The sequence below is a fragment of the Rhamphochromis sp. 'chilingali' genome (genome assembly GCF_963969265.1).
Source record: "Rhamphochromis sp. 'chilingali' genome assembly, chromosome: 19".
Classification (NCBI taxonomy): domain Eukaryota; kingdom Metazoa; phylum Chordata; class Actinopteri; order Cichliformes; family Cichlidae; genus Rhamphochromis; species Rhamphochromis sp. 'chilingali'.
In genome coordinates, this window is record NC_137946.1 from 21,844,596 (window position 1) to 21,870,099 (window position 25,504).

The window sequence follows — 25,504 nt, forward strand, 5'->3', positions numbered from 1 at the left end:
TATGAAAAGAACAAAAGCTGGTGCGTTTCAATCTGTAAAAAGCGGATATTTATGTTGATTAGTAAATACCTCGGCAGTCGGCACACATTTTCATTTAATGCTAGTAAAGACGATTGCAGCAAAGAAGGCTTTTATTTTTGAGAGCTAAAGGAAGTGCGCATCGCCTTCTGTTTTAGCTGTCACCATTTCACTAAACGATCGCCCTGCCCTGTGCCTGAGTTTGCAGTTGAGCGCGCTAGGGATCGCGGCTCTATTATATAACTTTAGAATACTGGCGCTTTTAATGGCGCATAAGCAGAACATTGCGCCACAGATATGTCGATTTCCTGCGGATTTATCCCGAGTTCAGTGAGCGATCGATCACTTTTTTCGCCCCCTCCTGCCGGTGGTGAGCATTAAAAAGTTATCGAGTGATCCGTGAAACGGCGCACACGGCGGATCTCGCCAGCTCGAGCTGGGTCAGCGTCGGGCTGTTGATTTTACAGTTAGATATATTGCGGAGAATGTTTTCTTGCCATACGGGCACAGAGGCAGCAACAAATACAGCTGATACTTCACCACACAACAAAACTGCAACGAAGGGGTTTTATTCAAGCGCTTCACCTTGTGGACGTTGCGGCATTTCTTACATTCTTTTCAAGTTGGACTACTAAAAGATGACCTAACCGGTGGAGTACAGGTCAGGTACTCATACTACAGGTATGAGATCTTTTCAAGTGGAAACACTTGTCTTCTCGTTTGGTCACTGCAGAAATGTTGGCAGGGGTGAAACGGGCTGTTCCGTGGAGTAGGCCGACGGTGAGGGTCGTGCGCGCTGACAGCTCTGTTTGACAGATCACCACGAGCGCTCGAGGAAAGCGTCTCTTTTGGGTCGGAAGAATTTGTTTAAGAAATGGGAAAACGTTGCACAAACTTCAGCCTACCAGCTGCTTATCAGGCTTTGCGGCTAGCAAGCGTGTGACCTGTGCAGTTTCCCATATAACCAACAGGTAGCACTAATGGTGTTGTCATGCTTGGTGGGAGTACCATGTAGAAAGTCAGGAAATCCCAAAGTTCTTTTTTTTCATATATATATATAACTTTAGCATCCAACTGGTATTTATTGGTCAAAGTGAAGTTGGAAAGAAATGCATGATCTCATTAGCTTCAGTTTTGAAGCTGTGCATGACAGCTGGCAATAATGCGTTGTGGGTGTGGAAAAGTTGTTGAACCTTACGGCCAAAACATAAATCATTTTTTGCATTTTCTGTAAGATGCTCAATAAAACAAAGGAAAAAAATAATCATGTGTGCACGGAAATCCTGCGCAGCCACAAAAACCCCTTCATAAAACATTGGACTTCAAGCACAATACTGCAGTGCTATAGCTATTTTAGACGCTTTAAAGTGTTTATGAATGTTATATAAAGTATTCCGGAGGAAGAATGTCACCGCTGCGGCTCAAGAGCTGGAAAAGATCTAGCAGAAAAGACCCCGGCGACTTGCATTGATCAAAACATCACCGGAAATTATCCGGTCGTCACGCACGATTCGGCAGTGCGTTATTTTAAGGTTTTGACATTTACAGCGTATCAAATGGTCGACGAAGTTTACGAGCTAATATGCTGGCCTATTTGTGTTCCCTCTTTATTTTTAATATATAGTTTATTCAGGGACACCGCTGCGAAACACTCCAGACCGACCCTTGCTTTAATCGGTTTAAAACTTCTAAATTGGACTTTGAATGTATTATTTACTCGCTCCTTCTTGCAAGTGGGCAGAGGCAGTCGTTCGCGCCAGATGCCTAACGTGGTTTAGTGTCTCCCGAGTCCAACGGATGCATGTTGTTACAAACGCTCAATGGGGATCTGACGGTGCGGATACCAGTAACGCAAGTTGTCCGGGCATGTCTTAAACTTCTTTTCCCTGTTCACGGAGGAAAAGACACAGTTCCTAGAAATAGCACTCATATTTTAGTCATTTATTTCACGCAAGCCTAATAGCCCTGGTCTGATTTTGCAAGTCGGTTTTAAGTGTTCTCCCATTTGTGTGTCTGCCACATTGTTGGAGTGTGGGTGTTGGGGGAGGGGGTCATTCAGCTGCTGTCATTTATATAAAGATGAAAAATAAATAAGTAGAAGCAGAAGAGCGTAGGCAGAAGCACAGCAGCGGAACACTGCTTTTAAAGAGCGCCACTTTGTAATGCAGATGTTTTCAAACACCTGTCAGCATCAGTGATCAGTATTTCAGTAAGATTTGCTGTTTGTTTCGCTTCTTCATTATCTACTGTATGGGTCATCTCATTCAAGGCAAATTTTGTCTCTTTAGTGTGCATGTGTGTCCTTTGTGTGTGTGTGTGTGTGTGTGTGTGTGTGTGTGTGTGTGTGTGTGTGTGTGTGTGTGTGTGTGTGTGTTGTGTTTTTGATTCACCCTGGCTGTCCTCACTGTTACCCACAGGACAAAGAAATGGATCAGGGTGGACTGAAGCGCAATGGTAATCGAGACGACGGCCTGACATTTGCGGAGATAGAAGGTACTGGTGACACACCTGGTTCACTGTTCCAGACTGCAATGCATCTGCCTGGGTCTCTGCCCCCTGCCACAGTGGCCCCCAATAGACAGGGTGGAACCAATGGCCAGGGGGAGCTTGGAGGCTTGTTTGAGTCTCATCAGCATCATGTTCTGGGTGAGGGGACAGACATGAAGGAGGGTAAAATGATTCGAATGCAGAAACAACAACAACAGCAGCAGCAACAGGATATTGGTATATTCGGCATGGGGGACAGCTTGCCATTGTTTAACCAGTGTATTTCCGATACACCCACATCTGTCATTAACACCTCAGACACTTCCGTCCTAGGCAACCTTCCTCTGCCTGACCTTTTTTCCCACCCCATAAAGACGGAAAGCATTCTTTCTCTGGACAAAGACTTGGGAACTTATAGTGGGCACACAGGCACTGGTCCATGCGATTTGGATGGCAACAGTGGCCGCCTGATTGAGGATACAGAGATTTGGCAAGATCTGGACCTTCCCAGCTCACTGCCAGAAATCAGTGCTTTTGAGTTGGATTCAGAAGTGGCACACTTGGATAACATTCTACAAGAGAGCACCGGTGGTGGCTGTCCTGTCGGTGGCTTGCCAAAGGAAATAAAGCCTCTCATGGGTAACGGAGAAAACTGTACCAGTGTTAATGGCACAAAGCAGCAACACCATGCCCTACACCCCCATCAACAACAGCAGCAGCACCACCAACTAATACATCACCAGCAACATCAGCCCCAGCATCACCAGCCTCAGGCCCTTCTCTCCACTATCATCATCAAGGAAGAGAAGGATCCTGATGAGTCTTTCATCCAAATCTGTACCCCTGGTGTGATAAAACAGGAGAAGCAGGATAATGGTTTCTGCCAGCCTCAGTGTCTCCAGAGCGGCATCAGCTCTCTCCACGGAGGAGGACCACGCCCCATGTCCTCACCTGTGAGTGTCGGCGCAGTGCCCGGCTACCACTACACAGCCAACCTGAGCTCAACAATGGACATACAAGACCAGAAGCCTTTTGACATGTACTCAAACATGCCTCTGATGGGGGATGGCTGGGCCCGGGGGAAAAGGTATGGAGAGACATCTGGGATTCAGAGCAGCGATGATGGGCCCACTCCTGTCGCGTCCTTGGCACCTTTTTCTGTTGGCTTCTCCAGGTAGGTTGAACTTTATCCCACTATGTTTGCTTTTGACTTCATTGCAACGTTTGTCGTTATTCTCAGTCATCATATGATTGGCTTTGTATTGACTCAGGAGAGTATGGCTGTGCTTTGAAAAAAGAAGTTTAATTGTAAGGAGAAGGGAAGTTGATAATGCGTTATTTGCTGCAGTCTTAGGTGTGAATTCTCTAAATACAAACTTTGAAGACTAATTACTGCTTTTTAGTCCACTAGATGGTCAATTAACTTTAGTAGTATATAAGCACAATGATTGCAGCGTTTCCTTTTCCACTGCGCTACAAAAATGTTTGTGCTGCTCACTTAGCTCCTGAAATGCTAAGTTCAGTCTGGCAACTTGACATCTCAGTCAGTTTTTTCATAACATTTAACACAATGTCCTCTAGTGTGATGATTTTTTAACACAAAAGCACTTGAATAAGTCAGAAAAGATGCTCAGGAGCTGTTGTATGCTTCCCTGTGACATTCTTAACAGCATTTGGATGCAGGGCGTCTGGTGCTCATCACATCTGCAGACACTGCAGAGCATACTCTTAATACAGCCACTTTGCAGCACATTGTAAATCTGAATCAAGTGTAAATTAAGAGTAAACACTACATATAATATGTATGCAAGAATAGGAGACTGATATAAGAGAAATATTTTGCTGTTTTTGACGAGGCGCAAGGTGACAGTAGGGAAAGTAAGCGGTCTAACTGAAGACTTGATATGAGAAGGTGTGTGAGAATAGCCATCCAGATGAGATCTTATGTTTTCCAGTGTCACAGTATTGTGGATTCTGGATTCCAATATCTGACTAAGCTATATTGCTTAACTGTTCTCATATACGGTATCCAAGAACTATTCATTTGGTATTTTTCCTCTATTGTTTTGTTTTTGTTTTTGTTTTGCTTGTTAGAGAGCAATCGCAAAATAATCTAAACATGTCATCCCACCACAATTTATTAGAAAACGTGTTATTTGCATCTCTAAAAATGCAGTGTGCTCCTGTTTAATTTGATGGAAATGAGCGCTGTGAGAAAGATGTGTACGTGCAGCTTGGTGAGCATGAAAAGTGTCTGGTGGACACACCTCGCTTCAGCTTGGAAAGACTATCTGATAACTGAACCAACTAAGAGCGTGACATTGATAGAGGTTGAATTTTTAGTTTTATGAGTCTACATGGTTATATGTGAAAGTACAAAGATGGTGTTTGATTAATGTCTAGTAATAATGTGAGCCCGTACTGGCCTTCTTAAAGACCTGTTAAGGGATTTAGCTCAGGACAGCTGTAAACAAGTTGTATATGAACGAGTTTCAGCTATCGCTAGCTCTTTTCCGTCAGTCTGATTTTCTGTTGATCATATCTCTTTGTTCTGGTAAATAGTGCAAGTCTCAGTCTTCCCAAGCCACTGTCTTTCTCCTGTATAATAAACTGTAGTGAACTTTATTGCTAAACACGGACACAGGACTTTTGTAACCGACTTCCTGCTGTGTTGATCCCTGTTGCACCAGCATGAAGTGTGATAACGTACTGTGATGCTCTTCGGGACCTGAACACTGCAATGCAAAATCTCTTACAGTACAAACAACTTAATGCAAAAACAAACTCACCTAACAGTCCACTGACCATGCAAGTATAACTGGACTATATGATTTATATATCCTTATTTAGCAGTTAAGCTGTTCCCATGATGTATAAATTATTTAAATCAACACTTCAGATTTACCAATGAACCAAGTGTGAAAGGTTAGATTTTTTAGTAGTGACACTTTAATTGACACTAAGCTGATTATTTTGAATGCGATTTCACATAGATGGATGATTATTTCAAAATAAAACTTTTAAATCATACACGGCTAATAATAATTCAGTATATGAAATCATTAAATATTTAAAAAAAATGTTTCATTTTGTGTTAAATTGATTTATTTTTTTATTTTTTTTTAATATGAGCAACAACCCGAAAACAAAATGAATCAGCTTTTACATGAAATAAAGTAAAGCATTAGATTTACACTACAAAATTTTCAGGTACTTCATTTTCCAGTAAGCTTGGCTCTAAGCTCTGGCTAGCCTTAGCCACTTTCCATTTGTTAGCTTCTTCAAATTGGGCATGTTTAGCTGGGTCTAGGTGATATAAGAGTCTCATAGGTTTGTTGTTACGAATGTTTTCATGGTGGTTCCCCTGTGGTTTACTTTGTCTTCCTCACTTACAGTTAAGAACTCGGCTCAGTCTGTGAGACTGTGAGTGTGAGAACAACTATTTGCCTGTTCTGCTGTGCATGTGCTGTGCATGCATGAAACACACTGGCTGGTAATCAGACATATGCGTGATTAACAGGGTGAAAGTGCTGAAATTTGTCCATTTCGGGTCCCTGGCCAGTCGATCGATGCGTCTCTGAAGCAGAACTGTATAGAAATGTATAGTGTTGCTGTACGTTACAGTGCTTTTGCATTAGATCACATTATACTGTATTATTTCACAGCTATGTGTGTGATACATGCCATATCTTAACGGAGGGATGAAAACAGTGACTGGTGGCTATATCATATATCACATATATATCATATCAACTACAACCTTCATATCATTTAAGCCATCTAGCTGTTCTATGGGAATTTTCGACACCGTTTGAATGCAGTTTGGCCCAACCACATTTCTTGGCACAGGATTTGTGTTACATAGCTGATAATCAAATAGACAAATGTTTGTTGCTGCATGCCCAGGGTAAAAGGAGGCACTTACAAGATTCATATCAATTCTAGAAATAGCATGACACACCCTCTTATTAGGAGACATTTGTTTTAACTTGTTTTAACCTGTTATACCTCCCAGTCTTCTTATTTGTGTGGTGCTAAGTTTAAAATGTTGTGAGACATGCAAAGTAAAAAAGGGTTAAAAAGCTGATATCAACTCTTCTCTGTTGCTCCGTTGCCTGCGTCAGTGTGTGTAAGAGCACGGCTGAGGATAGCAAGCTGTGTGTGTGTGTGTGTGTTTGTGTATTTGTGTGAATGTGTGTAGTGTACACAGGGAAGCTGGGAGGCCACGTGTACATATCTGCTATGGTGTGCTGCTGTCTCGCTCTCCTTACCATGTCACTCAGTCACTTTTTTTCTCTTCACCTACTTACCCTCGCTGGCCCCCTCAAAGCTCTTTATTTAACAGAGGCATGCAAATGCTGTACACACACACACAGTTGTCACGTAAACACAGACACACAGACACACAGACACACGACCACATTCATTTTAGAAGTGCAGATTGTGGTAAAGCTGAGACATTTTTTATTTATTTTTTTGCGTGTTTTTCGCTTTTTTTTTTTCTTTTTTTTTTTTAACAGGAAAATTATGCTTTTGTTCGACAGTTGGGTGTGTTGCGATTTGCATCATAAAGTAGTTGTTACTGTTACTGAGGACTGCAGATGCTTTGTGTTATTGTTAAGTGGTTTTCAAACTCTGTTTAAAAAAAGAAAAAAAAGTCAGCATATGTCACAGACTGTTATTTACATTTTTTTAGAAAATATATTCTGGAATCATTGCAGCGCATTATATAATATAAACTTTAAGACAAGAGATTAGAGAGACCACATGTTTGACAGCATGTTTTGCAACCATGCCTTGCACACACAGTTCTGGAGCATGCATGTTAGATTTCTCATAAACTGTCAAAACCACTGTTGCTAATGCAAAACATATGTGTTACAGGGTCCAAAATAAGTGATATCTGCTATAAAGGTTGTTAGGCACAGCAATATACTGTATAGTATATAATATACCGTGCTGTGCAAAAGTCTTGAACCATTCCTTATTTCTTTATATTGTGCAAGGACAGTGGGAAACATACATGGAAATACAGAGTGTTATGCCAAAGCGTTCTCAGCCAATATGACTCCATACTGCTTCAAAAATACTGAGGTCCACCTTTTGGGAAACTCTGTTCACAACTGATAGTGATCCACTGTGGGTTTTTGTTGGGGTTTTTCAGTGTCATGCTGAGAAAAAGAGCTTTTAGAGTCAGATGGTATTGCATGGTGTATCAAAATCTGATGTTATCTTCTGCATTCATAGTTTCATCAATTTTGCATTTCAACACTCCTGGCTGAAATGCAACCCCAATCACGACAGAGCCTCCACCGTGTTTTACAGATGGCTGTAGACACTCACTGTTGTAGCTCGCTCCTGACCTTCTCTGTAGATATTCACGATTTGAACCAAAACATTCGCATTTTGATTAATTACTCCGTAAGATCTGTTGCCATTGAATTTGAATCCAGTTCCTGTGTGATTTGGCTTAGCTTAGCCTTTTCTCCAAGTTTCCTTTCCTTAAAAATGGCTTCTTAACATCTTCCTTTGAGACTATTTCTGATGAGGCTTCAGTGAAAACTAGTTAACTGAAGGGCCAACTACATCACTGTGGTCCTGTGTCAGGTCTTTGTTGGATATTTTTCCAACTTTCAGATGCTGTTTATATGCTGTACATGGTTTTTACAGGCCTGCCACTTCTTCTTTTCTCTTCTACTTGACCGTTAGGTTTAAGGGTTCACTGCACACCAAGTCAAGTTTTTGGCTAATAGTCCTTTGAAAATAACATTATTGGTGCAAAAATTCTATTTTATGTCTGCCAAACTGTGTTATCGTTGGCATTTTTTATGGTTTCAGCTGAATAAATGTGACCAAATGAAGTGTCTTTGCAACAAACGGCTTCAGACAAAGTGCCTAAAGATAAATTTTAAAATTGGTTCTGTGCTAAGTTGTCTTGAGTTAGACGCATTTTCTATGATTCATAGGTCAGTGTTAATGACCTTCAGCATGAAGAGTATTGTAAGCTATAGCAGCAGGGGAAAACACTAAATTATACTTAACCGTGTTCAAATACAGTTATTACTGATTTTTTTTTAAACCGTAATTAGTGAACTTAAATACACAGATGTCACCCGAACACCTGAAAGCAAAAAATGTTTTAAATCATACTATTAGTCTGATACTTTTTTTTAAAAACTATTTCTGTAAATTCTTCCATGCATTGTTTATATATGTAACAAGGAGAATAATAAGATGTATTAGCTCAGTTATCTGTAGTGGCTTGTGTCTAAAGATAATAATAATTATCATCATCATTACTGTAATTATCAGACTTAGGCCCAGAAAAGGGGTAACTTGAAACTGAATGACATTGATCACTTATTTATTAGCATTTGCAAACATAAGGAACTGTATGCCAAGATTCACCCTTGCTTATTTACAGAATAACAGTAATTGCGCTGAGCGTGATCAGTTTCTCGTACAGTATATTATCTTAAATAGAACTATACATTGCAAAATAACAGGATTTCTTTGTATTGCCTTGCTTAGCACTATTTACCTCACTGCAAGAAGGTTCATCTGAGGCTTTTCTGTGTCGAGGTTGCATGTTCTCCCTATGTCTGTGTGGGATTCCTCCCACAGACCGAAGACATTCTTGTTATATAAACGGCAGGCTGGGAAACTCGAGTCAAACCGAAAACCTCTATAATTTTTAAAACGGGAACTACCAACAAAAGGTCGCTAAACTATGGCAAATACTAGGTCAACTTCACATCTGTTGTGTCAGTTCCTGTATTTCTAATCTCCGAGATAATGCCACCCTCAGTCAGCTTTGTTTGTTCAGGTTACTTAATATCTGTACAAATAGCTGTTTGATGAGCTGTATAAAACATTGCATTTCTCTGCAACTTACTGGCTGATTGATTTTAGGTACTTAGTATTAGCCAGACAGTTCATGTGGGATCCAGATATCCAGGCTGAGTAATATGAAGTGTGTTGAAATGTTCTGTGATACGTTATATTAATTCACGTTAATGTTTTACAATTCTCCTCTTTCTGTTTGTCTTGCTATCTGACACTTTCTTTGGTTTTGTTTTTTCTAGTTCCTATTGTGAGTCTTTGAAGCACAGGGTCAGAGTGGTGCAAAGAGCTAAACTGAGGTGTAGTCCTGTTCCAGCCAAGCTGTTTCCTTTTTGAAGACTATTTTGGTGGCTGCCAGCTTGCTGCTGTTGTCATCTTTAAATGCCTACATAGATCTTAACATGTATTAATCACTGTATATGGGAACTCTCATACAATGTCAAAGTTTTGTTTCACTTTCTGTCTCTGAAATGACTAGTCTGCACTGGGAAATTCAGATTTTTCCTTTGAGTATTGCTTCCTTCTCTTCCTGTATTTTTACATTTTCTTTTTCACAAGAACCGTTGTTGAAAAGGCTTTTGTTTCAGCCAGATTTATTTGGAAAATGTTTGTGGGCTTTCCAATTTATAATAGAATTTTTGGATGATTGGACACTCACTGACTTCTTAGATTTACTTTTAATCTGAGAAGCTTTGTATGCACAACACCCACCAACATACTTAATTGATCAGACAAAGACTCAGAAATGCCTCGTTACTCATTGTGAGATGATTGTGCATTGTGAACAAAGCTAGCTGGGCAGGGGAACATTTTTTGGTATAGAATACCTGTACTCCGAAAAGATTCTTGTCGTATTCTCAATAACCTATTCTTAGTAATGTAATGACTATCATCACCGCGATTCAAAATCCTGAGAGTGCATAGCTGTCTCTGTCACATGTCTAACCTCTCCCTTCTTTTGATGACTAACCTACCAATGCAAACTACAGTAGCTGAACCTGGAAAAACTGGAGGGAGATGGTAATGGGGCTTGTTTGTGACACTTTATGTCCTTCTTGGCGATGCTTTCGCGAACGTTTTAAAATCATAATACATGCGAAAGCACCAGGTTCTGGTAACCGTATGAGACAGACCAAATGGCAAAAGCTATAGGCACTGGAAATGTCTACATGCTGCAAATAGAATCACAAGGTTTTCCACAGGAAATTGGTTTGTGGAGGTGGTGAGCAAAGTCCCACCACTTCATTTAGCACCCCCGTCACCCGCACACTAAAAACATCCCCTAGCATGCAAGTATACATTTGGGTGACAGGTTAGAGAAAGAAGCCAACAGTCTTAATGATAATGACAGTGGGTGTGCTGGGTGGTGGCTGTCTGATATAATGCTGAATCTTTCAGGGTGATTTGAAATGCTGCATTAAATCGTTTTATATAAATTTTTGTGCTCCTTACGCATATCCTAACTTCTCAGCTGTCAATTGACTTTACCAAACTTTGTACTGCAACATAGGATTTAACCTGTTGTTCAGAGCCTGAATCACAGAAATCCTGATGCATTTCCTCATCCATTTCTCAAAATCAGATTAGTAACACATTAACTGCATACTTTCCTCAGTTGCGTTATGCTAGCTATGTTTCCCGTTAAAGGGGAGTTCACTTTGTTTTGCATTCCTAAAAAATCTCAGCATTTGATAATGGTTTGCCAACACAAATGTCACAGGCATTAAAAAAAAAAGTTGTATTTTTGACTGAAGCTGAACGTTGACAATTATTAAACAAGTATTAAACATTATGACATCATCCCTATCTACTGCATCTGTTACCTCTCTCTACAGTCTTTGTGCATTTTTCTCTTTACATAACTCTGTCGCCTTCAAATTGCAAAACAAACACAGGAAAATTGGGGAATTTTGGAGACCAGTAGAAAGTTCAGCATAAAAATTATAATTGGACTTTGTAGGCATTGTAAATAGTAAATGACGTGTCATAACTTGTTTTCTTATTGATGAGTCGAGTTGGAGGAATTTCCTGCTCGTCGCCGAATAAAAAAAAAAAAAAAAATATAAAAAATCCTCAGAGCAGTGTGGGCACTGTGCCATGGTGTGCTCCTTCGGTTCTGAGAGTGAGAGTTATTGGATTTGTTTGTTTGTGAGATATTTTTGTAGCTGTGTTGCTTTTGTGCTGCCTGTCTGCCTAAATGTGGGTCATCTAGTCTGCGATAACCTTTAATCCAGTCTTCCTGACTCAACGAGAGGCGGTTAAACTCTAGAGGGAATACAAATGTCTCCTGTGTCGACACAGTTGTTTTTTCAGTGTTACTGCCCGGATTAAAACTCGCCTAGGTGCAGCACGGTTCGACTGCCAAATTTCTGTTAATTTTTTACAGCAGAAGCAAAAGGTGGAGCACGCTTGAAGTTTGGGTTCAGCTTGGTCAGCGTTTTTCTGTCTAGACAAGATTCATAATTCCTGTTAATGTAACTGACTTGTGCTTTATTGATCCTTCTTATCTTGCATCGTAAAAATTTAAGGGTAATTTAAAATCTGTATTTCAGCACATTTATATTTCACTAGGAATAGGCTTCAATTTTGATAAGATTTAAACTGAATTATACGTCATTCAACAGGGTTGAACTGGATCTCTTGCTCCTTCTTTTGTGTCTCTTTGAGGATCACTTTTCGAGAATGCTGTATAAATAAATTAAGACTCCTTTGTTTGTAACTGTATACACTATTTAGATATGAGAAACTAGATTACTCTTCAGCAGGGCTGCTGTTCTTTTATTCCAAGGTGGGAAAAAACTTTGAACACCATTTTAACTTTGGGATTTTTATATTTACCTACATTCAGTTTTTAACATCTCAGATATATTTAATTCTATTTATTTATATAATAATTAGCAGCATAGAAACATTGATTTATGAGTTGAGCTGTTTTTTTGTTTGTTTTTTTATTTACTTTTTTTACCGTACAATAAAATATTGTAGTACGGTATTTGTCATAAACTAACTTTGTCATTAACTAAATTTTAACTGATGTAAGTTTATCAAATGTTATCTTATCCAATCTTATCTACTTATGCAAAAACTGCTAAAACAAATTCCCCCAAACTTAAGGGAGAGGTGGGGGAAAGGGCAGAGGAAAATCCTAATAACCCTCAAGCTGTTTGAGCTTATCATGCTTATGCCGTTTCTTTTATCTATGCCAGATATTCTAAAAGATTGTAACATAGTTTAATCATGATTTCTATGCAAAATGAATTTTCAGCATCACAGTTCCTCCATATTTTTATGCCATACTCTGGTGGTTTAGACTGAAAACAATTTGCACCTGCCTCTGAAAACTGCCAGCTGTTTATCTGCCAATTTGATATCTAAATTTGAATTTAAGTCTGTTAGCCGTGGTTCACAGCAAAGCGTTATAATCTTCTGATCAGAAGTATGCAATTACAATAAAATTAAAGCCTGTGATGTTGAACATATATTTGACCCCACTCATTTTTTTATTGTTGTTGCTGAACCAGTTGTTTTAGTAGCGCATATATCGTAAATGACCTCATTAGGTCACTCAAAAGCGAAGTTTGGAGGCAGATCAGAAACAAATTCATTAAAATTACAACACTTTCATATTTTATGGTATATGCACTCTTCGAATACCTTTCAAGTAGGGCTGAACGATATATCGCATTTGCGATAATATCGCGACATGATCAAGTGCAATTTTCTAACCGCAAAGGCTGCGATTATACTCTGGACATGTCCAAATTCATGGGCTGCATCCTCCTGAGGCCGCATTTGTAGACCGATTACGTCACAGCGACGCGCCGAAGGCTGTCCAAATTACTACCATATCCCAGAATTCATAGCGCGGCCCAGCCAAACTCCAGTTTCCAGCAATGGCGGCCGCTACTAAGTTTTAAAATTACTCATACTAATCTTTCAGGGTCACAAAATAAACTTTTAACATATTTTCAGGCGAGAAAGTAGTTGTGTAAACATCAAATATCTGCTCGGTTTATCAAGATATCCCATATTTGCAAAAGTGCTTCGACGTTTTCAGAGGCGTCTGCTACCCACCAGCTCGACAGCTAGCCGGGAGCTCGAGGGTTACTGATGCGGCCGAGAACGGCACAACTCCCGGCACATCATTTTCAGATCACCGCGGAGTTTCGCTGCTCGGGTTAAACGTAATATATAAGTCACTTAGACAACCTAAAAATGTTATTGTTGGGCTTTTTTCAGTGTTTTGTTTGTTCGTGAGTAAATCGGTTTGGCTGAGATTAAAGTTATTAGATTAGATAAAATAAAACTTTATTAATCCCCCGGGTGGGTTCCTCCTTGGTTTTCACACAGCTGACTAAACGTCAAACAGAAAACTTATTAAACAGAAGTATGAGACAGTCGAGAATTTACACCAGTGTCTGGTTATATTTTAGATAGCAAGAAGCAGACGGCCGAGTTTATTAAACTCCACCGAGACAGCGGTGACGCTAATCAGAACTAGACCGTCCAATTTCACGCCTTTAAACTTTAAAGGCGTGTTTGTGTGTGTGTTTATACAATTGCTATTATGTTTGCACTTTATGTGTAATGTTACTGACTGCAGAGATCAGTAAGATGTGTGTATTTTTTATTTATTAGTTTTATTTATTTAATATTATTTTTTAATTGAATGACTGTCTAGTAGTTCACAGATGTCGAAAAACTGAGTGTGGTAAAGCCACTGATTTTGTTTATGTATATTTCTGCAATCTGCACATTGTACTGACTTTCATTTTAATGTTTACACCAGGGTTCCTTGTCAGCACTTTATGCTCAGATGTTTGTAAGCTAAAAATAAACTATTGTGTATGTTCAAATATACTGTTGTGATTGAAGAAGTTAAATAAAAATGTCAGTCATCAATTCATGCATCACCTCATGTCATCATAACAGAGGTCTGTCTTCCAGGAAAGAACAGTTTAAAATTAATGTAATATAGTATTGGCCATACTATATGATGTATTGCTTGTCTTTGTTTAATAATACAGAAGACAAAGACCTTAAAAAATAATCGCATATCGCATCGCAATCGCAATATTGGGGCAAAAAATCGCAATTAGATTATTTTCCATAATCGTTCAGCCCTACTTTCAAGCATTACAGTAAAATGCATTTTATTGTATTTTATTATCTTAGACCTACCAATAAACATTTTTCTTAACGTTTACATGTAGTGATGCACGCAATCTATTTCCTAAAAAGTATATTTACATCTTTGGACTTAGTATTCTCAGCTCTCTTTGCCACATGCATACAAAGTGTAATGTATGAGGTTGCCAAGGACCTTGTCCCATAGGCCCGTCAATTATTTACCTAACCAAGGTTCCTGTACATGTGGAGGCAAACATTCTCTCCCTGAAGCCTTTGTTCAGACTTGCACTTGTGTAGTCTCGCATTTCATTCCAGCTTTGAGAGAAAACTTGACAATGGCCCCGCTTAAAACACTATTAAGGAAATTAACAAGTTACTCCTGGTGACTAACTTGTAGGGCTGCATGATTTTGCATAAAATGAGAATCACGATTTTTTGGCTTAGAATTGAGATCACGATTCTCTCACGATTTTCTTTTCCAATATAAATATTTATTGCACTTATTAACTGCACATCAACTTTGTAACAGTTGAAACTGAACATAAAAACAACAAATGTCTCACGTTTTGTGGTTGCCGCAAAATGTTGTACTGCTTGAAATTCCATCTCCACCGTTGCTCGACACTGCGTGAATAGAGCAGGTAGTGCAACAATAGAAAAATAGTTGCGGGACGGCACTGTGTAGCGTTTGTCTAGGGTGTTGATCATTTTCCTAAATCCCTCGTTTTGCACAGTGTTGATGGGAGCCATATCTTTGGTCAAGTGATAAGTGATAGCCTCCGTAATTTCTTTGTGCCTGCGGGAGTTCGACGTGTATAGGGAAGCGCTGTATAAGGTTCCCGTTATTGATGTTTGGGTGGTTGACCGGGACGGATTTTCTCCTGTCACTTTGTCGTCATCCTTGACGTGCTCTCCGTTGTTTTTTCCCTGCTAATTTTAGCATCACATGGCACAGCTTCTGTATCATGTGGTATAAGGCTCCGTCCTTGTCATTTGTTGAGCAGGAAGAGTGAGCGCTTGTTTTCATGCAGATTACGTCCCGGATCAAAATGCGGTACAATCGTCGTCGTCTTTTTTTTTTTTTTTTTTTTTTTTTTTTTTTAAATTGTTGTCATTTGGAAATGAGATCGCACATAAGTATGAATCGAGATCGCGATTTTCTAACGATTAATTGTGCAGCCCTACTAACTTGTGATCATGCGATTGTAGAAATGCTGCTACATTCTTAAATTCAGCTTTAGGTTGAGATGACACACCAATATTAAGAACTGATTGCATGCTCATAATCGGTGTGTTTATTTGCATTGTTTCTGAGCAAACTAAAAGCATTTTGCAAGGGTCCTAATTTCTTTTGCAACCACTAAATAAGCATGTTTTGAAGTTAGTTCGATTCTGACCACAGGTTGTCTGATAAGTCAGCAGCAAGTGTGGATGAAACTGCAGCTTGTGATAGTAAAACTGTACTGAATGGATGGAGTTATGCTGATCTGGCATGTGTTGGTATCAGCGCTGGTCGTATCGAACAGGCGTAGACTCTGTTTATCATCCTGACTAAACAAGCAGCTGATTGAACGACTGGTTGGTGAGTGCGTTTATCACTGGCTGGTGTATGTGCAGGACACATTGGGGGGGGGACACAATGGTAGATCTATCTGTTTCAAACATTTTCTAACAATCAAATCTGCTCAGTTTGAATTGAACTAAAGCACTTTAAAAAGAAATTATAAATTCACATAATAACAACCATAACAGTAGAGTACATTTATGGAATAACTGAGTAAAGATGGGGCAAAATATCAGTACAGCAACACAATATATCTCTTCCTATTCCAATACCATTATTAATGCACTGGTCCAGTATCAGTTGTTCTGAATTATTTGCTAATATGTCATGCATTTGTCTGAGGATATTGACCTACCTCTCAGACACTCTTATTTCATCATTTAAAATAGAAGCCCCCGTGTGTCTGGAGGTTATGTATTTTCCGCACAGCTACTGGTAAGGCCAGTCTACTATTTTTAAAGGTGCTTTAGCTTGTTGTGATGATGTTACATTGTGCCAGTTTTGTGTTGCCAAAGCAATGTTAGAAATAGACCTGTGTGCTGGAAGAAGCATGCCAGCCATGCCGTTTATTGTGTCTCTATTGACATGAGTCAACAGCACATAAGATTTTTAAAGCTTATGCTTTTTTTAGGTTGTTGTCAAATCACTAACCTGCCCATGGCAGGGGTTATTTTGAGGGGGGGGGGGAAATCGCACAGGCATTAATTCACCATCAGTGCATTTTGCATTCACCAGTGTTTTGGTTTATGGAAGTTAGCATGTTAACTCGCCTCAGTTACACAGGCCTAGACCATCTGGCAGTCACCAGTTGCTAAGGAAAAAGAGTGTATACTGGTTGAAGAATGGTGGCTGGAAGTTTCGCACAGCTGGTGTGAATTTGTTTGCAAAGAGGTGCACAATGCTGTACGAAAAAACCTTCTTGCAATTTGCTCTGCTGGGGTGTTGACAGGGCATCACTGACCAATTGCCGGGCATGTGAGACTGAGGCCTTTATTGCATGTTGGCAATCTGAGTTTACAGTTAGCTGAAAGCATTGCTGTGCCTTAATCTCAATGTGCCACCAGTAAGACTGAACACTTCTAAGAGCAGTTTAGCAGTTTTGGTATTTACTAATGAGCTGTAGTGACTGAAAGCCCAGAAGTGCTTCTTCTGTTTTTTGTGTGTGTCTCTGGTCTTACTGCATATGCATTTGCAGGAATTTTCTCTTTCAGGTTTGCTGCTTGTAGTTCACTGAAAGTTGTGCCAAATTTAGTGATGTGAAAAAGGACGTTTTATTTTGCACCTGTTGTGCCTGTGATAGTAGTTGTTAGGAGGGTTAATACAGTTGGAATGCCAGAGGCTGATGTTATCAGGACGAGAGCAAACCTCGGGGTGAATGATGGATGTCAAAGCTGTGCGCCAAAGCTTAAACTCCTGCAGGCTCTTAACTGAGTGAAGAGCTTAATAATGCTGGTACTTTTGTGTATCAGAGCAGAACTTATCTAAACGGAATCAAAGTTGGCATAGATTGTCAGTTAAAAGGGAAAGCCCCAACACAAGTTGCTTTTTATAGCACACTGGAGGGTTTTCAGTATTTTAGGTTGTTGTGAAAACCACAATTGGCAGAGCTAATGGAAGACTCTGTTTGCTGGCATTTTTATTGTAAATTACAATATTAGATCACCCCCTAGAACTTCAACTTACCCTCTGGACATTTTAGTGATTGTGGCCTAAGTAACAGTGCTTTGTAGTCTTATTTGTCAGTCATGTGTCATGTTGTCATTTGTAGTCTTACTAGACCTTAAGTGGCTCTTTCAACATTTTACATACAGTGCTTAACGCATTTATTAGACCACCTGTCATAAAAACAAGAAAACACTAAACATAGTAATAATGTTATTATAGTAAATAACTATAATAACTGTAATTTGATGTCTCTACTCAAAATATTATTGATGATAATAATAATAATGATAATAATAATAATAATAATAATGTGCCTTACCTTTTTTTTCCCCTGCTTTCAATCAAATTAATTGATAACAACATTATATTTTTTCTTACAAATATCATTTTGGTTAAACAATTTTAGCATATTGGTGGATTAACCATTAAAGAAGCATAAAAAATGATAACTGGTAATTACCAATACTGTTGAGGTTTTAGGGTTCCTGTGTCATGAACCTTGGGTGGTGGTATAATAAATGTGTTAAACACTTAAGTTGCAATTCAAAATTCAAAATGACCGCTGAATCCAAAGATTGAATTCAAAACATTTCACCTCTGTTCTAAGTTTTTTTTATTTCTATATTTTTTGCATGATGCATACCTCTGTTGGGTGGCAGTAGTTCAGGTGGTAGAACAGGTTATCCACTTATTGGGAGGTTGGTGGTTCAATCCCTGGCATGCTCCAGTGCATGCCAATGAGATGTGAATGTGTCTGTCTGCATGCGTGTGACCTTGTGTGAATGTTAGACAGAAGCATAGAAGTGCTTGTGGAAATATGGGTGAATGAAGCATGTTTTATAAAGTGGTTTGAGTGCTCAGGAGTAGAAAAGCGCTATATAAGAGCAAGTCTGCTGCACAAGAGTCTACTTGCCACAACCTCCATATACCCTCAAGACAGATCAAGCTTTTTTGTACTGTGCTTTTTAAAAACAGAGTAATTAACAAACATTAAGGCTGTGTAACCAGCTCTAGCCCACACATCATACCCTTGTTCCTTTCCGTCTGACTCTCTCTCTCTTCTTTGATGTCGCCTACTTTGACTGTCTTCTTTTATAAAGGTTTCCTTTTACACTTTAAGTTTCTTTCTATGCCGTTGCCTTCATTTTCTGTCCCTGCTCGTCCCCGACGTTTGATTTCAAATCCTCCACTGCACTCAGTCGACAGTAGAAATCATTAAGCAGATTACGCGCCTTCAGTACTGTGGCAGTAATTTCAAAGGTAAAGGAAAACGGTGGTCACCGCACGCCAAGGCACCCTTGAAAACAAGAGTTTGATTCTCTGCAGGAGGGAATGAAGTAGCAAAGACTACTTTATCCATTTCTCACACTTTCAGACATACTGGGTCAGATACCTACTGAATTGGGCTCCAACACTAGCCTAATTTCATTGCTAATATGTTTCCATTATTCAATTCCTTTTTATTTATTATAAAAGTTACATTTTCTGTTTTTACTGGCAAAGTAGAGGCTGTTCTGCCAATGGTTTGAGTGAAAGTAAATAAATTCCTTGCTGCTTTGAAGTGGTGCTAGGCCACTGTAGCAGGAAGAATCATATATTACTGCGGTCATCACTCTTCTCTATAGATCAGTCATCAGCTCTAAATTTAGAATAGTGGCCTTGGTTTCTCAGGCACAGTGATTCAGGTTATTCCATCATAACATAACAGCAGTGCATCAACTCTGAGATTTGTCGCAGTCATTTTGAGAAAAGTATCCCAGTATGGACTGCTTGGGTTTGGAAAATCCTGCATATTTCAGTTACCCAGCAGCTGGACTGGTGCAGGTTGCCTGCTTAGCCCATAGCTGTTAACATTAAAGGACCTCATTCTACCAAAGCTGGAGTTTGAATAATCTAGAATGGCAGTTATCCTCTCAGTTATGTAGACTCAAAGCTACATGTTTGTTTCATGTAATGTTATGTGACAGATCTTGATAAAATGTCTTACTTTTCTTTATCCCCATCCAATTGTAGAGTAGTTGTATGACAAGAACGAACAAGTACAGGTTTACTTGACTTGAATGCTTTTGCATTTGTACACCGCATGCTGATGAGGACCGCAAAGGTACACTTTGATTCTGGTTCTGAATTAATTTAAAGAACTTTTGGTCTTAACTTTCATTTAATCTTGTGTCATCTCTTGTAAGAGAAAGCAAAATGCTGTGGCAACTATATCTGGAGGTATGCACTCATTCAGATGCGAAGTGAAACATGCGTTTTTCTGTCCTGGCTGAAACAGACTGACAGAATGCTCTTGTTTCTTGCATTCGGTGCAAGATCATTCTGCCTTACTTGCTAGTACTTTCGATATGTTTGAATTTGTTCTTGGGCAAATTCAACCCCCCCCTTATATCTGGTTCTTTGTGTTCTTTTGCTAACACTTGGAAACCAGCCAGTAGTTTTATGTAACCACTTTTTTGCAGCAGACAGTTGCATTGAATTGTTAGTTTGGTGCAACCTTCTTATGCATGCTTTGAAGTGCACCACAGAATACCATTATTATATGCAAGTGGATTTTTCCTTTATGCATTACATGCATCATCCATCCAGTGCTAGTCAACTATGGATGATAAACTCTCATGAATTTTGATGCATAATGCCTATTTAGCAATTTAATAGTACAGTTATTTCACATTGTAGTAGAGTTACATTGTGATGGAAGATCTTCTCTCGCTGTGGGTAAAACTGCCACAACTTTCCTATCCAGCCTCTATAAAAAGACACGTTAGTAAGAGATATAATAATGTAATGATGTCTGGTTTAACCCTTGTATGGTGTTCGGGTCTGTGAGACCCGTGTTCAGTTTTTTTCAAAAGAAAAATTAAACAATTAATTATTTTTTCACGTGTAAATGTGTTGTGTCTTTCCACTCACTCCACTTGATTATAACTGATTTATTTATAACATTTTATATAAAAGAAAAACGAGAAGCACATTAATTCATAAATGTGATCTAACAAAGGTAAAGGGAAAAAATTAACCATGTTTGCTGTTCATATGTCTTGTAATTGGGATGAAGTAAACATCTGTTGAGTAATTTAACATAAAATTGTTTGATAGTGTTAATTTGGAAAGCCAAAACTCTAGCGGGTCCACCAGACCCATGAACACTGGCTGAGTAACAAAAATACGAACACCACACAAGGGTTAAATTAATCATCCCTTGGTTAAGAGCTATAGGACATGAAATCAGTTGTATTTCCTCTTGATTGGCAGTAATATGTAAGAAAAGCACTGACAAATTGTCTACTGTGAGTAATGTTCTTTTCCTCCTTTTCTTTCTGCCTGTAAATACAGGTCTCCTTAATTCTACTCTGTTCCTCCTTTAACTGTCATCAACATGGGAGCTGGGCAATGAAGAAGGGGAGGAGTCTAGCTCTACTGTAAATGGGCCATAATCCAGCTGGGCCAAACTCTGCCTCTATATCTGACTGCAGCTTTCTCTCCCGTGGCTTTTCTCACTTTCCTCTTTCTCACTCTTTCCTCATCTTAGCCCTTCTTTTTTCTCACACTCTGGGACACTTGAACTTCCCCTTTTTTATATTATATCTCACCTCATTTCAGTTTGCTTTAAGCTACTGTAACTTTCTCTGGACTACTGTTCTGCTTCTAACCTACTTTCAACACTTTGTGTTTTCTTTGTAGATGAAAGCTGCCCAACAGGCCTCAGCTTTGTTTGTGTATTGTACTTTCATGTTCATTGAGAGCTTTTCTAACCTTGTTATTCTTCTGAAATGGTAGACGAGGGCTGGAATTCCTGATGAGCTTCCCATTTCTCAAATAATGTAGACTATTTCTTCCTATATTCCTGCAAGCAAGCTCGACTTAAGGGGCAAATTCTCAGGTGAGCAGTCCCAAAAAGTTGACACTTTCATGAGCCAGCAGTGCTGATTGCCACTGGTCCTAAAATGAATAAACCATCACCATCACCTCAAGGCGCTTTATATTGTAAAGACCCTACAATATTGGTGAAAGCCCAGACAATCACAACGCCTTATGAGCATGTTGATGGTGGGAAGGAAAAGCTCCTTTTTAATGTTACGAAACTTCCTGCAGAGGCTGAGGCAGGGAGGGAGGGAGGGAGGGAGGAAGCCCTCTGCTGTGACTGGTTGGGGTTAATGGGAGGGAGACAGGACAAAATTCACACTGTCTAATGATTAACTGTATCATTAGTCATTATTAAATCCAGAATTGATATTGATTTTTGTTGTTGTTGATCTAAGTCAGCCATTAGCGCCATTATGCTTTGGCATAATAATGCATAATTACACTTGGAATAAATGCACGTATGCATATGCAGTAAATATAATACAAGATGGAGATCTTTTGGGTCTGAAATATGAAGCCAGTGCAAAAATGTCTTCCATTTCCCTGTCACTTTGCAGTAAGTGCATTCTGTGCACTCACGCACACACTCACATTAGACCACCACTTGCCCAAGTGAATATGATGTAATAAATTAAGAACTGTGAACCTGTACTTAAGTAAGAATGCAATTTGATGTCTGTAACTTGACACAAAGTGCTTTTCTGTTACAAAAAAAATGTGAACATTATTCACCCCTCAGGCCTGTTTCACTTTCATGAGTTTGGATTTTGCCATTTAATGTCTTGCATGTTTAATGCTGGTCATTGCTCAGCTGCTGTGTGCTCGCTGCTGCTTTTGTACATTAAATAAATTCAGCTTGTACAGCGACAGTCTGAGGCCTCGTCATAATGTCTGCTCTTCTCTCTCCTGCACATTTCCCTCCTCACTGCATGGTCTATCAGCCTTTCAGCCATTAATTACAGCTGACGCTCTATCCATTTTCCTCAATCTGCTCTTCGCTGTACTCTCTCCTTTCTCTGTGTCTGTGCTCTCTCACCACTGATTCATCACTCTTTACTCTGAGTCCACCCCCTCTTGCACAAAAACGATAAATGGTGTTTGTCAGAATACATTAGCTTTACCACTACAGCTCATCTCTCATCTGCATGATTTTAGTCAATAACATTATTATTGCCTATTACAGAGAAAATGTGTTTAATTTATCTTGGCAGTTAAAAAAAAGAGAGAAAAATTTTTTTTTTTAGACATTTATTGTAATGGATGTTATAGTTCAAGATAATTTTTTTTGCATTCATGTTTTATCTGTGCCACATAATCCGCTAATAATTTTCTGCATAATTTTAGATTATTTCTGGTGATCTTCCACATGCTTGCTGCTAGCCCCCCCCACCCCCCAAAGAAATCCTGCAGTCAGGTGCCAGAGATTTAAAAAATGTAATCTGAGAGATATGGTCACAAGTTCGTGGACACGAGACAAGAATTATTAGTAAAAGATGGTCTTGCTTACGATTGCTGGATGTCTGCAGCCTAGCCCTAAAAATCACAACAGTACGAGTGAGGCGGCTTCAGTGCACTTAGTCATGCTGTTCTTTCACTGCTGTTGCTATGGAGCTGAACTTCAGGTTCAAGTTTTTGTTTTTTTGTTTTTTTTAAATAACTCTGAAATAGGATGCATTTTGAGTTGAAGTGAGCATCATGCCATCCAGAGTAGACAGTAGACAGTTTTCTTAATGCTAAGGGGAATTTTTTGTCCTGCTGCAATCGGTCATATGCCCATATTATGAATGGGGACTTGTTTAGAGTGCAAATGAAGGCAGGATTATATGATGTGGCAGATCTGCAGCTGCATCACAGAGCACTGCTGGATAACACTCTGCCTCGTCTACAGCACACAAATTGTGACAGTGTGCCTATCTTAATGAAATAGATGGCTACAGAATAATGTCATCTGGAGGTCTGTATGATTATAAAGTGTCTACACTGAATTATGAGTCATTGCTAACAGTGGAAGTTGAAAATTAGTCCAAGCTTATCAGTCCCTCCTGTCAAATCGGGCATGTTTTTAGCTCATCCGGTTGCAGGACCAATGAGCTCATGCAATGGGAAGGTGTCTGTCATCCTTCCTGCTCTGTCCACAATTCACAATAACTGCTACTTCCCTTAGAGTATTGGTCAGGTTTTAGTGAAACGTGCAAACACAATCCTCACCTAATGGATTTTCAGTATTTCCAAAATATGCCCAAGGACAAGGTTTGTCATCTTACAGGCAGTTTTTGTGCTTTTTCTGGCTGTGTTTACTACTCACTGTGCCACAATACTCCTGAACTCAAACACTTTTGTTTGGTGTTGAGCAACATCACAACATTTGTGCAGGATATGACTGTTTGAGGGCCTCCTTGACTTCTCAGTGGATTTCAATTCTCATTAGTTTGTGCAGTACAGCCTATCAATGACACTGAAAGTTAGATTTTTCTTTGTGTCCAATTCTATAACCTGTGAGCTGTGAGCTGTGGTGGATCATGAGCCAGATGAGCTACTGCGTCACTGACATTAAAAAATAATTTGGCCAGACTCATAACACTGGAGCTTTTTCATGCCTGAGTCACAGGCCAGCTTGTGTTCAGGCACACAGATAGTAAAGCTATTCCACTGAAAATGTACAGGCCTTCTTGTTTCAACACAGAAAGTTCACCAAGAATTAAAAAAGGTCTCGACTGAGCAGAAAGTCCAAACATCAAAATGGGCTCTTTTATATTTTCATTTGCTGTATTATTATTATTATATTGATAAGTTAACATGTACACAGCATTTAAAGAATGTAGGCAACTGAGCTAGAGCTGGTTTTATTTTTATTTTCAGTTTTTTGTATATACCATCTGGTGACTTACTTCGCTGCATAATAAGACACTGAATTTTGTATCTTTCTAGTTTGACTGTGCATTATTTCAGATGGAAATGCCAAGAGACAAGAATGTAATATAATGACTGATGCATAACATTTAAATTCTTAAGTAAAGACCAAACACCTCATCATGGTTAAATTACAGTAAATTCCTTATACTCAAAGTATGGCTTTTGGTTTTGGTGATGTTCAGTGGTCCTATCTGTCCACACCTTTGAAAGATTTCTGGGACTGGAGAATTGAAGTGAATCTCCACCAAATTAATTCTGTAAATACTAAAATATTCAACTGTAAGTCAAGCTTAGAGTTTGTATGCATTTATTATTGAGTTTATCCTCCATTGGTTATTTGTGCTTTAGACTCCTGTGTTACTGTATTGTGATGTATTTCAAAGGTATACCCACTGCACTGCAAAAGCAGTCTTACTCACTATACACCAGCATACACTGATTTCACCTGACATCAGAAAATAAGCACACAGTGTGGTTTGCAAAACATTTCAACCCACTTGTTAAATGAAACAAAGCTGATAAAACTGAGTGGTAGTCAGTTTAAACATGGGATAAAATAAGCAATGGGGGGGTCTGTCTTTAAAAGATCCTTGCAAGACTTTTGACATATGTTTACTATGCACTGAAATGAAAAGACGACAGGATGGGTATGGTCAGATAAACAGTGATTTCAACAGGCAGGAGGACCTGGGGAAAATGGAAATTAGGTAAGTTTGTATGTGTATTCAGTTAAAACACACGTGTGCTTCCAGCTTACCTCTAATGCATTTGTTAGTGAAGTCTATGCTTTACTGTGTTTGCTCAATTACGGTTGACCCGCAGTGAAAAATGCTACTTTTTGCCATTAATGGTTCTGTTTACTTGTATTAAATCAATGCTACAGATGGGATCCGGAAGGAGACAATTTGGGGAGATTTTTTGTTTACTTGTGGTTGACATTTCCTTTTTTATATTATTGTTTAAGCTATCTGTTCCCTGTGTGTGTTTCTAAACAACTAGAAAGCATATGGGTTCATT

At 39.1% G+C, this 25,504-nt stretch overlaps 1 protein-coding gene across 2 annotated transcripts in view; it reads left to right on the top strand.

Moving 5' to 3' along the window:
• Positions 1-207: 207 nt before the first annotated feature.
• The window catches only part of LOC308387580 (glucocorticoid receptor-like), a 69,358-nt gene continuing 44,061 nt past the window's right edge, over positions 208-25,504 (top strand). For both annotated transcript variants that reach the window (XM_080867739.1, XM_080867740.1), the window contains exons 1-2: positions 208-699; positions 2,436-3,679. In XM_080867739.1, coding sequence (XP_080723865.1) covers positions 2,445-3,679 — 1,235 coding nt within the window. In that variant the 5' untranslated portion in view covers positions 208-699; positions 2,436-2,444. The remainder of the gene's footprint in view (positions 700-2,435; positions 3,680-25,504) is intronic.